The sequence below is a fragment of the Piliocolobus tephrosceles genome, chromosome 6 (assembly GCF_002776525.5).
Source record: "Piliocolobus tephrosceles isolate RC106 chromosome 6, ASM277652v3, whole genome shotgun sequence".
Taxonomy (NCBI): Eukaryota; Metazoa; Chordata; class Mammalia; order Primates; family Cercopithecidae; genus Piliocolobus; species Piliocolobus tephrosceles.
In genome coordinates this window covers 28691256-28705428 of record NC_045439.1, presented here as the reverse complement: position 1 = coordinate 28705428, position 14173 = coordinate 28691256, and the positions used below count along the sequence as shown (strand labels likewise).

General features: G+C 45.4%; 1 protein-coding gene across 4 annotated transcripts in view; it reads left to right on the top strand.

The window, feature by feature from the left end:
* ADCK1 (aarF domain containing kinase 1) overlaps window positions 1-14173 on the top strand; it is a 133426-nt gene that overhangs the window by 18342 nt on the left and 100911 nt on the right. For all 4 annotated transcript variants that reach the window (XM_031935748.1, XM_023184993.3, XM_023185011.3 and 1 more), the window contains one exon: window positions 2751-2834. In XM_031935748.1, the coding sequence (XP_031791608.1) occupies window positions 2751-2834 (84 nt within the window). The remainder of the gene's footprint in view (window positions 1-2750; window positions 2835-14173) is intronic.

Here is a 14173-nt window from a genome sequence, read left to right as displayed (position 1 = left end):
CTAACTCTGCTGACAGCAACTCTCCCAGACATTCCTGTAGAATTGTCCCATTGGTGGGTAGATGGCCACATGCCTCATGCTAGCTTTCCTCCTTTATCTGCTGCAGGATGAGCTCATGCTTTCTTCCCCTTGATGTAGATTCAGTCTGATGCACAGTCTGTTGTGGTTGTCATCTCACCGTCTCCTTAATACTCGGTATTGTCAGGTGTCCTTCGAGTCCTGGCTCAGAGGGGAGGGCACTGCTGTGCCTGTCCTTAAGGCTGAGCCGAGTCATAGAACCAATACTGACAAATAGACTTTGGATAATCAGGCTACGGAATATGAAACAATTCCTAAGTGTTTACCGAGTGCCTTTTCTTGGTCGAGCATTGTCTTACATGCTTTGAGGGACAGAAACAAACTGTCCTACCTAGACCCAGCTACGAAGTAGCTTCTGGGTGAGGAACACCTACATGAATAGGTTAAAAAACAATCTAAATCCATGCATTGTGCCAAGATGGGTGATTCAGATGCCTGCTACTATGGTCAGACACCGGAGTGAGTGCTGTGACCTGGGAGTCAGGATTGGTATCCTAGGGGTAGCAGGTTTTATTTTATGTAATATATATGTATATGTATATATATATAAAACACAAAATTTATGTATATATAATTTATATATATTTATATATGTATATACATGAGGTATATATATTAAAAAAAATATATATATATAAATTTTTATTTTTTTGAGACAGGGTCTCGCTCTGTCTTCCAGGCTGGGATGCAATGGTGTGATATTGGGTTATTGCAACCTCCACCTCCTGGAATCAAGAGATCCTCCCACCTCAGCTTCTCGAGTAGCTGGGACCACAGATGCCTGACACCACACCTGGCCAATTTCTGTATTTTTTTGTAGAGATAGGGTTTCACTATGTTGCCTGGGATGGTCTTGAACTCCTGGGCTCAAGCAGTCTGTCCATCTCGGTCTCCCAAAGTGCTGGGATTACAGATGTGAGCCACTGTGCCAGGCCAATTTTATGCACGCGTGCATGTGTATGTGTGTATACGCATATATGATTGAGTAATGCCTGCAACAATAGGTTAAAAAACAATCCAAATCCATGCATCCAAATCCATATATATATATATATTTTAAGATAGAGTCTCACTTTGTTGCCCAGGCTGGAGTGCAGTGGCACGATCTCATCTTGGCTCACTGCAGCCTTCACCTTCTGCGTTCAAATGAGCACATCTGGCTAATTTCTGTATATTTAGTAGAGAGGGGATTTCACCATGTTGGCCAGGCTGGTCTCAAACTCCTTACCTCAAGTGATCTGCCTGCCTTGGCCTCCCAAAGTGCTAGGATTACAGGTGTGAGCCACCATGCTCGGCCTGTATATATATATTTTTTAGACTAGTCAAGTGCAATAGTGAGAAGGGAGGAATGAGTAGAACAAGGAGTATGATCTGTGACTGACTGAACAATCAACTGAGATAACTCAATACCTTCAGGCCAGCCAGAAGCAGGTTTTAAATGGAATCTTAGAGATTTGAATAGTTGGAAAGTAGGGAGGAAGATATGGATCAGTGTGCTTTATAAACCAGGCACAAAGCTATCCAATTTTTAAAGGCCAGAGCTCTGGTCTGGATTGTCCTTGAACACTGCTCAGTGACCAAGTCTTGCTTGTGGTTGGTGTTCAACAAGTATATGTTGAATGGAATAAAGCTTTGTAGAGTGCAAAGGAAGAAACTCTTCTTAATATCAATTTTATAAGTCCCTGAACTTCTAGGGTCCCAGTTACTCAATTCTGTAAAGGAAGGTTTGGGGTAGATAATCCCCAAGGCCCTTCCATGCCTAGGATATCTTGGAGACGAATTTTCTGATTCACTCTGGATAAGGGGACACGGAATCAAGACTTATGCTATTAGGGCCAGGCGCAGTGGCTCATGCCTGTTATCCCAGCACTTTGGGAGGCTGAGGTGGGAGGATCACCTGAGGTCAGGAGTTCGAGACCAGCCTGGCCATCATGGCAAAATCCTATCTCTACTAAAAATACAAAAATTAGCCGGGTGTGGTTGTGTGTGCATGTAATTTCAGCTACTTGGGAGACTGAGGCAGGAGAATTGCTTGAACCTGGAAGGCAGAGGTTGCAGTGAGCCAGGATCGCCGAGATCATGCCAGTGCACTCCAGCCTGGGTGACAGAGCAAGACTCTGTCTCAAAAAAAAAAAAAAAAAAAAAAAAAAAAAAGACATGCTATTAGAGCAAACATACATATATGTTTATTTGTGATGTGGAGAAGTGGGCCAAGTTTATGTAACAGCTTTATTCAACTAGCTTTGATTGAACATTTACTCAATGTACCTGGCAGTGTAAAAGGTGCTGGGGTATAGTGATGGAGAGGAAGGACAAGCCCCTGTGCTTCTAGAGCTTAGAGTTTAAGCTTACAGGAAGAGACAGTTCATAAACAAGGAAACAAACGAGCAAGGTAATGTTGGATGGTGGTTTGTTGTGATAAATAATTGAATGTTTCTGGTAAGAGGGGCAATTTTAGAGTGGGCCTCTGCGTAGGTGGCATTTGCACAGAGTCCTGAATGACAGGAGGAAGCTAGCTAGAATAAGATCCAGGGGCCAGGCATCTTAGGGGTGGGACTGGCCACTTCCCCAGACATAGTGGCTGTGTCAGGGACCTGTACTGCAAGGTTTAGGTAGAGTAGTAGTACTTAATGTCCAGGTGCTAAGCTTTTCCCCACCGCCTTGGTTCACAGACGGCTGTCATCAGTTATGACTACCTCACTTCCCTGAAGAGTGTCCCCTATGGCTCAGAGGAGTACTTGCAGCTGAGATCTAAGGTAAGTAACCCATGGGACCCTTCTGAACCAGGCCAGGACTGGATAACCCTTGAACTGCTACACTCAAGTGATCCTCCCACCTCAGCCCCCCAAAGTGCTGGGATTACAGGCGTGAGCCACTGCACCTGGCCTAGGATTGAATAAATCCTGAAGCAGCTGCCTAGCCAAGAAGCTTCCTGTGTACAGCTGGAGTTGGGCAGAGGGCAGTGTAGGGGATTGAGGCTGGGGGCATTGGCCACTGAATTTTTGGGAGGAAAGAGGGGAGGACCGCTTTCTCCTTCATGTAGAGGTTTCAGTGCTTCTGAGGGGTGCTGTCAGACCGTCATCAAGCTGGATGCCATGGTACTGAGTTACCAATCTGCAAGGTGCTGTGGGGGAGGCCAGTGTGTGTTTCTGGGGAGTGCAGGTGTCTGGGATGACTCAAGAGGGATGTAGGCTCTGTCCCGCAGATAACTCAGCTGGCTTCTAAACTGTTTTGTCAGGCAAAACCCAATTGAAAGAGGTTAATTGCTTTCCTATCCTCTGAGGGCTACTCTGGGGCGTTTTGTAGGCCTGTGAGTCGAGCTGTCAACCCCAGACTCTCTGTCGTCACTTCGAACGGGGTAGTTGATGTTGATATATGGTTAGATATCCCGGAGACTTGGGAGATCAAACAAGAGGGCACTTTTTGTGGATGTAGGTTGAGTTTGAGGTCAAGTGTAGATACCTTTGGCTCCTCCAGAGATGGCGATAGATTGGCATGTCTGTGCGCAGGCAGCCCTTTGCCCCTTAGAAAATTCCTCGTCATCCTTCTGGATTCAGCTTAAGCTCCCCTCGGTGGTACTTTCCTTCTCAGTTTTGCTATGTGGATGGAATAATTAATTTCTAAACTCTTTCAACTTTTTCTTTTTCTGAGTTGGAGTCTGGCTCTGTGGCTCAGGCTGGAGTGCAGTGGCCCGATCTCAGCTCACTGCAAGCTCCGCCTTCCGGGTTTACGCCATTCTCCTGCCTCAGCCTCCCGAGTAGCTGGGACTACAGGCGCCCGCCACCTCGCCTGGCTGGTTTTTTGTATTTTTTTTAGTAGAGACGGGGTTTCACCATGTTAGCCAGGGTGGTCTCGATCTCCTGACCTAGTGATCCACCCGTCTCGGCCTCCCAAAGTGCTGGGATTACAGGCTTGAGCCACCGCGCCCGGCAATTTCTAAATTTTTATTTAAACTTTTTATTATGGCAATTTCAACCATCCACAAGAATAGAGAGAATAGTAGAATGAACTCTGGTGGAACTGTCATATAGCTTCAGAAACTATCAACATTTTGCCCATCTTGTTAGTCATCTTTCCCCCCCTTTAGTTATTCATTCTTTTATTTCTATATTTATTGAGACAGAGTCTCACTCCGTCACCCGGTCTGGGGTGCAGTGGTGCGATCTTGGCTCATTGCAACATCTGCTTCCTGGGTTCAAGTGAGTCTCCTGCCTCAACCTCCTGAGTGGCTGGGATTACATATGTACACCACCATGCTTGGCTAATATTTGTATTTTTAGTAGAGACTGGATTTCATCATGTTGGCCAGGCTGGTCTCCAACCCCTGACCTCAAGTGATCCACTCACCTCCGCCTCCCAAAATGCTGGGATTACAGGCGTGAGCCAGCATGCCAAGCCCCCAAATGCCTTTTTATAGTTAGTTTGTTCAAATCTGGATCAAAATATCCAAATAAGGTAGATATATTAAGGTTGATGTTTTCTACATCTTTAAAAATCTATAACATTTCCTCGCTCTCCCTCTTTTTTGAGTTACTTGTTTGTTGAAATAACCAGCTAATTTATCCTGTAGAATTTTCTACCTTTAGGATTTCGCTGATTGCATCTTCAAAGTGTTATTTAATGGGAAATACATTCAAATGGTACATAAATCAAAATATACAGTATTTGAAACATACAAAATGACCCTCCTACCCTTGTTCCTCAGGTACCCAATTTTCTTGCCTGGAGGCAATTATTATTTTTTGTGCATCTTTCCAGAGACGTCTTCTTATTTGAATTTAATCATTTTGTCTTTATTCTTGCCGCAGACGATAGTTGGTTACATGCCTTTCTTTTTAGACTATCTGTTCCTTTAGATCAGGGATTCAGTCTTTGTTTTTTTGATCTTGCATCTCTAGCAATGATGCGTAGGCCTGCGTTGATTTAATGTCTATTTCAATGCCAGCCTGTACCCTGCCACCTCCCTACCTTTGGGGAGGTCCCAGACAGAGCACGAGGTTAATAGTTAGAAGACCCGAGTTTGTGGCTTGGCTTTGGGAAATTCATTAAGCCTTTTGGAGATGCCATTTGTCTATAAATTAGAGATAGTTATGCCACTTCCTCAGGATTATGTAGATAATATCTCATTGCCTTGTGAAATAGAAAGCAGGTATCAAAAACAAGTCAAATGTCTCCTACACGGTATGTTCCATGAGGACAGAGATTTGGTCTGTGCTATGAATTTCCATGTCTGCAGCATCCATCACCAGGATGTGACAGGTCCTGAATAAAGGTTTGTTGAACGAATGAATGAATGAAAAAAATTTTTTTTTTTTTGAGCTGGAGTTTTTTTGCTCTTATCACCCAGGCTGGAGGGCAGTGGTGTGATCTCGGCTCACTGCAACCTCCGCCTCCCGGGTTCAAGTGATTGTCCTGCCTCAGCCTCCCAAGTAGCTGGGACTACAGGTGCCGAAATGTTAGTTTTTATGGAGGATCTCAAAGCCCCTGCTTCTTTTTTTTTTTTTTTTGAGATGGAGTCTAGCTCTGTCGCCCGGGCTGGAGTGCAGTGGCCGGATCTCAGCTCACTGCAAGCTGTGCCCCCCGGGTTTAGGCCATTCTCCGGCCTCAGCCTCCCGAGTAGCTGGGACTACAGGCGCCCGCCACCTCGTCCGGCTCGTTTTTTGTATTTTTTAGTAGAGACGGGGTTTCACCGTGTTAGCCAGGATGGTCTCGATCTCCTGACCTCGTGATCCGCCCGTCTCGGCCTCCCAAAGTGCTGGGATTACAGGCTTGAACCACCGCGCCCGGCCAGCCCCTGCTTCTGAGACACAATTGCCCACTGTGTTTCCCTGTTCCTCTTTCTCCAGCTAACCAGCGCTAAGGACCTTCGCACCCACTGGTGTATCATTCTATGGAGAGCTTGTGGGTTCGGACACAGGGGCAAGGCCTCTGCTTTATGGAATCTGCAGGGGAGGCAGGCGAGGGGTGTCAAAAAAAAACAGTTGCCTGTCACGTGTCACATGTAAGTCATCTGAAAGGCAGTGACACTGTGGCTCCTGGAGAAGTTGACAGTTTTAGGGGATGCAGTAAGGAAAGTGCAGCATGGCATTTGACAAGAGAGCAGCACGTGGTGGCTGGCACCAGATAACAGGGTGTAGGCCCGTCTCTGGGAGTTGTGCCTGGGAAGGGGGAGCTGGCTGGCGCTAAGAGCACAAGTAAATAGCGCAGGAGTGTTTTCTTCCATTGGAGCGCCTATGCCTTCTTGTCAGCGTGGCTGATAAAGCAATGAGTGAAGGGTAAAACCTAATTATCTCAACTGTCAAGCCAGCATCTCCAGGTCCCAGAGTATGTCAGAGCCAGGAGGCTAGCTCTTCAGGCGGTGACTTCGAGCACTTTCAAGGTTGGCGCAGGCAGGCTGGGATCTCAGTGACTCAGCTCTGGAACTAGAGGGCTGAGAGCCACAGTGAAGAAGTGTGTTCTAGAGGCCTAGTGGTCCTTTGCTAGGCAGCCAAGGTGGTGGGGAGGGGCTCACATGCTTTGGAGAACCAGATCCCTGGTGTTCAGGATGCTTACAAACTGAGATGTGTGTGAGCTGGCTTATTCATAAAGCATACAGAAGTCACTGCTGGTGTAGACATCTAGGAGTGGGGCTGGAGGAGGGAGGATGGAGTTGATTCTGATGAGGGTTGGGGATGTAGTGGATATATGCTAGTTTTTCAGCTTAGAAGCCATTCTCATTTTGGGGAACAGCATATAAACTTTTCTCTGGGGAACCGCTGTATTGACGTATACTCTGGGTTTGGGAAAGGCTTACCCCACCCTTATTAGCCAGGTAATTAGCAGAGTCTATTCTGCTGGCTCTAGAGATTGATTCAGGGAACCTGAGTACCTGAGCCAGTTCTGGCCAGTACGCAGGACTTTTCTGGGAAGAGCTGCTCTCTCTTTTCTGCTGTGTGAGCTGAGAGTGTAAGATGTTGGCTTGGAGCTGTTGGCAGTCATCTTTGCCACTATGAAGGGAAAGCCTGTCTGTGAATGGAGCTAGTATTGCATAGAAATGCATAATTTGAGTTCCTGGATCTAGCTGAAATGGAAGCTAGACTACCACTGGAATTTCAGTTATATCTATCAGGAAATTCTCTTTTTTTGCCCAAGGTGGTTTGAGTTAAGTTTGCTGTTCCTTGCAGCCAAATGGGTCCTTATATAGTGTGGATTCTTGGAGTAGCCTACTCGGGTTATTTTTTTTCTTTTTCTTTTTTTCTATGACCCTCGATTTGTCACTTAAACATGCTGGATCTTTTAAGCAGAGTGTTGATAGTCACAGGACGGCCTGTGACTCAAGGGAAGAAATGAAATTCAAAAATTTTAGTACCTAAGGAGGGTGCAGAGAGGTTTGGATGTGCTGGGTAGGATTGGAGCCATGTTGGACCTGGGGCCAGGTCCCCTGGCACCTAGTCCTACTCCACTGCCAAGCACCTCTGCTTTTATTCTTTTAGTTTTTAAAAGGCTTTTTTTTTTTTCGAGCGAGAGTCTTGCTTTGTCGCACAGGCTGGAGTGCAGTGGTGCGATCTCGGCTCACTGCAACCTCCACCTCCTGGGTTCAAGTGATTCTCCTGCCTCAGCCTCCCGGGTATCTGGGACTACAAGCGTGTGCCTCCACGCCCGGCTAATTTTTTGTATTTTTAGTAGAGACGGGGTTTTACCATGTTAGCCAGGATGATCTCCATCTCCTGACCTCATGATCTGCCCACCTCGGCCTTCCAAAGTGCTGGGATTACAGGCATGAGCCACTGCGCCTGGCCCAATTTTTGTGTTTTTAGTAGAGATGGGGTTTCACCATGTTGGCCAGTCTGGTCTTGAACTCTTGACCTCAGGTGATTCGCCTGCCTTGGCTTCCCAAAGTGCTGGGATTACAGAAGTGAGCCACCATCTTTGGCCAGCACCTCTGCTTTTCTATCTGCAAAGTGATGGTGGTGGCCTTTATCCCTGTTCCTTTTATAAGAATGGACATGAGAAGCTTTGCTTAATTTAACATTGTGGATTATTTAAACCAGCCAGAGAGGAGATCCTGAGCATAGAGTTAGCCTTGATAGCTCCTTATAATTTTAATGAACATGTTAATGATATTCTTTTCTCCTCATTTTTTCTATACATTTATTAATTGGAATTCTTCTATAAGAAAGACCTTTCCCTTCTCCCCTAGTTATTTAATTATTGTTATTATTATTGAGATGGAGTTTTGCTCTTGTTGCCCAGGATGGAGTGCAGTGGTGCGGTCTCAGCTCACTGCAACCTCTGCCTCCCGGGTTCAAGTGATTCTCCTGCCTCAGGCTCCTGAGTAGCTGGGATTACAGGTGCCCACCACCACACCCAGCTAATTTTATATTTTTAGTAGAGACAGGGTTTCACCATGTTGGACAGGCTGGTCACAAACTCCTGACCTCAGGTGATCTGCCTGCCTTGGCCTCCCAAAGTGTTGGGATTACAGGCGTGAGCCACTGCACCCAGCTATTTAATTATTGTTATCACTGTGAACTCATGGATATTTATTTTATTCTATGGGGTCTATGTCCCATATATAATCCAGTCAATACTTTTCCTTTATATGCAAAACAATCATTATTTTATTGCTCAAGTGGTTCCACCTTTGGCCATTGGGAGCTCTTTCAGGTTGGCTCTTCTGTCCTTTTGATATGCCCCCAGCCTATTTTGAGCACTGCCTCACATTCTTGTACTGAAAGATACTTCAGGCTTATCCTGTATTTTCTTTGCCCTGGAATCAATTACTTCTTCAAGGAGCCCTGGTTCCTGTTATTGGAGAATGGTATTTAGAAACCAAGATGTGGAGGTTATGTATTCCTTTTGCTACTGGGGTACCATTGCTTCTAGGCTCTTTTAGGAGACAAGGTGAGGATATATATGTGTGTACACTCACTCACACATACACACACTTCTGTCTTTCTATTAAAAAACTAAGATTTTTTTTTTTGAGACATGGTCTTGCTGTGTCACCCAGGCTAGTGGTACGATCATGGTTCACTGCAGCCTCCAACTCTTGGGCTTAAGCTATCCTCCCACTTCAGCCTCCTGAGTAGTTGGGACTACAGGTGTGCACCAACATGCCTGGCTAATTTTTTAAAGTATTATTTGTAGAGACATGGTCTCACTGTGTTGCCCAGGCTGGTCTTGAACTCCTGGCCTCAAGTTTGATCCTGATGCCTTGGCCTCCCAAAGTGTTGGGATTCTAGGCATGAGCCACTGTATCTGGGCAAAAAACTATGAACTGATACTTATATCTCCAATTTAAGTCCAACACCACGGAGGCCATGTTAGCATTCTCCTTTTTTAAATATCAGCTCTTTCTCTGACAGTGATAAACCTGCCTCTTATCTACAATATATTTCCTTACTTGTTTGACTCTGGTACACTCTAAAATAGTTAAGACCACTGAAGCATTCATAAGCAGAGACAGTGGCCTAAAATAGGTGAGATTGAATGGGTTAAGTTGGTATGGGAGCTGAGTTTGGAAAGGTGGGTTGATTGAAACATGTAGCCTTGGGGACAAGGTGATTTTGGGCGAGCGTAATGGGTGAAATTTTGAGGATTATCTATAAGAAAAAGATTAATTCAATGTTACTGGAGACTAGGAGAGTGAAGGGACATAGTGGCAAATAGTATTAGAGCTAGGTGACAGAGTGATTCAAGGCCAGATTTTAAGCCATAGACAATAGGGAGCCATGGAAAATTCTCCAGTAAAGTTGTTTATTAAGCCTTCAGTGATTGAGAATGCTTAAAGTTATTGCATCATTGGATTTTTTTTTTTTTTTTTTTTAGACAGGGTCTCGCTTTGTTGCCCAGGCTGGAGTGCAGTGGTGCGATCTCTGCTCATGGCAACCTCTGTTCACTGCAACCTCTGCCTCCCAGGTTCAAGCGATTCTCCCATCTCAGCCTCCCGAGTAGCTAGGACTACAGGCATATGCCACCATGCCCGACTAAATTTTGTATTTTTTGGTACAGACAGGGTTTCACCATCTTGGCCAGGCTGGTCTCGAACTCCTGACCTCAAATGATCTGCCTGCGTTGGTCTTCCAAATTGCTGGGATTACAGGCATGAGCCACCATGCCTGGCCAATTTTTTTTTTTAAATTATGAAATATGACACAGGGTCTTGTTATGTTGTCCATGCTGGTCTCAAACTCCTGGGCACAAGTGATCCTCCCCGCTCGGCCTCCTAAAGTGCTGGGATTATAGGTGTGAGCTACTGTCCCCAGCCAGTTATTGATTTTTTTTTTTTTTAAACACCAGTGCCACTTGCCAGCTTTTGTGTTGGACAGTGGGTAGAAAGTGTGTGAACCTGCATGTGTATATGTGTCTGTGTGCATGTGAGAAAGAACAAGAACAGGAGCCTTTTCTTTTTAAAATCAGAGTTATAATGTCGGAGGGGACCTTGATTGCTACTTTGAGTGTGAAGTTTTTTAACTAAGCTCAAATTCTTGTTACCAGCTAGGTCCCTGGGCTTCTGTGGTATCAGATGTTTCAGGTCAGTAGTATGTGTTTGTTCGGTTAGTTACTATAGTGCCTAATATTTGGACTACAAGTAATGATTAATATCCTTCTCTTCCTTGCCTAAGAAGCAGAGTCAGGGAGATGCAGGACCCTGCCAGGTGGTGATCAATATTCATCAGCTTCATTACTGATAGACACAGGGTTGAGCATATAGTCTGGGGTCTGGAGCACGTGAGCTTGCTGAACTTCACCCCTGGATTTGAGAGGCTTACGTACTCAGGCACAGACACGGCTGGAGAAGACTCTTAGCTGGGGTACTGCCTCTTAGAAGAGGAAGGAGCTGAAAATCAATGCTCTGCAGATAAGCAGATCCCCAACGGAGGGGAGAGAGGAAGGGGTGAGCTGAGCAAACTCTGTTTCTTCTCCTAAATTCCTTAATCTGATTGGTGATTATCTCTCCCACAAGGAGTGAAGGAGCGGGAGAGAGAGGTCAGGAGTGTTATGCATACTAGGGCTCCCTCCGCATGGTTGTGGGAAACATAGGGATAGAATGTTCTCCTGTAGTACCACTGATGGTGGGAGGGGAGGTAGCTGTAAATTTGCCATAAGAACCATTTGTTTCTAAAAAATTCTGCTAATCTTTACATCTGACTTTGTTTAGGAACATAGGGTGCTTTGGGTTCGAGTATGGGAGAGCTATTTTGGCATTACTAAAATCTGCACTTAGAGACAAGAGTCAGACACTGTCAACTTTTATTTTATTTATTTATTTATTTTTTGAGACAGGGTCTTGCTTTGTTGCCCAGGCTGAAGTGTAGTGGCATGATCTTGGCTCACTGCAGCCTCGATCTCCTGGGCTCAAGCAATCCTCCTGTCTTGACCTCCCAAAGTGTTGGGATGGGATTACAGGTGTGAGCCACAATGCCTGGCTGCCATCAACCTTTAGAACCACGGGATATGGTAGACTGTTTTGGAGAAAAAGGGACTCCAATTTCTGGCCTGTGGATATTGGTTGGAGGGGCAGAGTAAGGGGCTAAGGTCAGGTGACAGCTCTATAACTATGCAGGTTCACACACTTTCTACCCACTGTCCAACACAAAAGCTGGCAAGTGGCACTGGTGCTTTAAAAAAAAAAAAAAAAAAAGCAATAACCGGCTGGGGTCAGTAGCTCACACCTATAATTCCATTGCACTTGAGAAAGACGTCTTGGGCATTAGCCAGCTCAAGCCTCTAATGTACAGATGTGGAAGTAGAGTTCTGGAGAGGTGATATGATTTCTTCTTTTTCTTTTTTTTTTTTTTTGAGACGGAGTCTCACTCTGTTGCCCAGGCTGGAGTGCAGTGGCGTGATCTCAGCTCACTGCAGCCTCTACCTTTTGGGTTTAAGCAATTCTTCTGCCTCAGCCTCCTGAGTAGCTGGGACTACTGGCGCATGCCACCGCGCCTGGCTAATTTTTGTATTTTTAGTAGAGACGGGATTTCACCATATTGGCCAGGCTGGTCTCGAACTCCTGATCTCATATGATCCACCCGCCTCAGCTGTAATCCCCAAAGTGCTGTGATTATAGGCGTGAGCCGCTGCACCAGGCCAGTGATGTGATTTCTCACGTCCCCAGCAGGTGTGTAGCATATCATGAACTTGATCTTGATGTTCAGATATTGCCCAGTCTCGTGTTCTTTGCACTTTTTACTCTGTCATCTCTCTGTATATTTGCTTCCAATCTGGGGAAAAGCACCAAGTTGGACAGAAAGTAGACACAAAGATGCCTGTGCAGCAGTTCTTGCCAACTGGCTGCTGCTGCTGGAGTCACTCCTCCTACCTCTTCACCCACCCTCCTCTGAGCCTGAGGTTCTGCTGCTGCCTGGGATGGATTTGGGAAACACCGGAGGAGGAGGAAGGGCAATAGAGCCACCTCCCTGAAGTTCCTTTACTCATTTAATCAATAAAACAGTTAGCTCAACAAATATTTGGCATTCCCCTATGGAGGGGAGGGTAGACCCTTCAAAAGGAATTGATAGGTGCTAGCTCGTTGCTTCAGGAAAGAGTTTCAACTCCGAAGCTATTGAACAACTGCCAGTTTTGAGGATAACCATCCTACCAATCTAGTGAAGGTATAATTCACTAAGCATTTTAAAGATCCTGCTTGTCTACAAAGGGAACTGTAGCAATGTCTGGTTCTTCAGGAATATTCCCTGAAACCTGGGATCTGGTCTGGCCAAACCAGGACATTTCTTCACCATCCTTCCATCCATCTATTACTTTAGCCAACTGTAATTGAGCCTGCTCTGTGTCAGGTACAGGGTGAGGTTCAGAGGAGAAAATGGGAAATAAGATTCAACCTCTGCCTTCAAGTTGTCATAGTTGAGGGTGAGGGGGCAGAAGGCAAGAAATTACCAGCTACAGGACTGATATTGGTCTATTATAACTCTGGCCCCTGGTCTGGAATTACTTCTCTTGATCCCTGACAGCAACTAACTTCCAGGCAAGCTGGGCGTGTTGGGGGGTAGCTTTTCTTGGGAGATGGGGCTGGAGTGCATTCCTCCTGGAGTAATGGTCTGGGTCTCGTTGAACCCCAGCTCCTTTGCATGTGCAGCACCTATCGACCTGGCATGGAATCTTTTCAGTGAGTTTTCAAGCATTGTGCCTCTAGACCCGCTTTTGCTGCTTTCATTTGTCATCACGGAATGTTTGCCTGAGAGTGTTCTGCATAGAGGAGGAGAGAAATTGAATCCTTGCTATCTTGGTGACTGGCTTTCTCGGAGTTTGTGATAATTTCTGCAGGAGCATGAGCTGCATTTAATTCGTTCTGGTTGGGTCATCTAAGGACCAGTTCTTTGGAATTAGGGAGACAGAGTCTGTGAATCTAGCACCCCCTTTTTAGCTTTCTGAATACTGCATTGAAATTTGTGCAGTTTTCCGCAGTGGCCCTGATCTCAAAACCATTCTGATTCTGGAGAATTCTGTAGGAGGAGGTTCTTGAGCCTTGATGTGGTTTGGGGAGAAACTTGGTAGGGTCCATGGCCATCAGTGGGGGTCCTGGGGGTAAATGTGGTGGGCCTGGGAGAAAATGTGATTATCCCTGGGGATTGGGCTCACTGTGTTGTGGCTTCTCTGTAGGTTGTAGGCAATCAGGGAAATGCCAGTTACCCTCTCAATTGGTGTAGACTTGTTAGTTACCTAGGGACCATGGCCAACACCAGCGTTTTATTTTTCCATATCTGTATACAGCTTGTATTTTAAGAAATGTGAAATATTTAAGACCTAAGACAAAGTGTAAAAAATAATTCAGTGATTGCCCTCATGCTCATTGCCCAATTTCAGAAATAGTACCCTTTACCCATGCAGTTATAGCCCATGGGTACTTCTTCCCTGACTCCAGCTTTCTTCCTGCATATCCAGAATTAAGCAGTATTTTAAATTCATTGTTTATTATTCCCACACACTTCTTTATAACCAACTATTCAGGTATTTCTGTGATATTTTTCATCCTGTCGACACTTTCCTTTACTTGGCTTTGTTCTAAGCAAAAATATCTGTGAAATTACAGGTTTGATTTTCTCTCTCTCTTTGTCTATCTAATGCATATGCAAATAAACATTCTGGGTACCAGCTG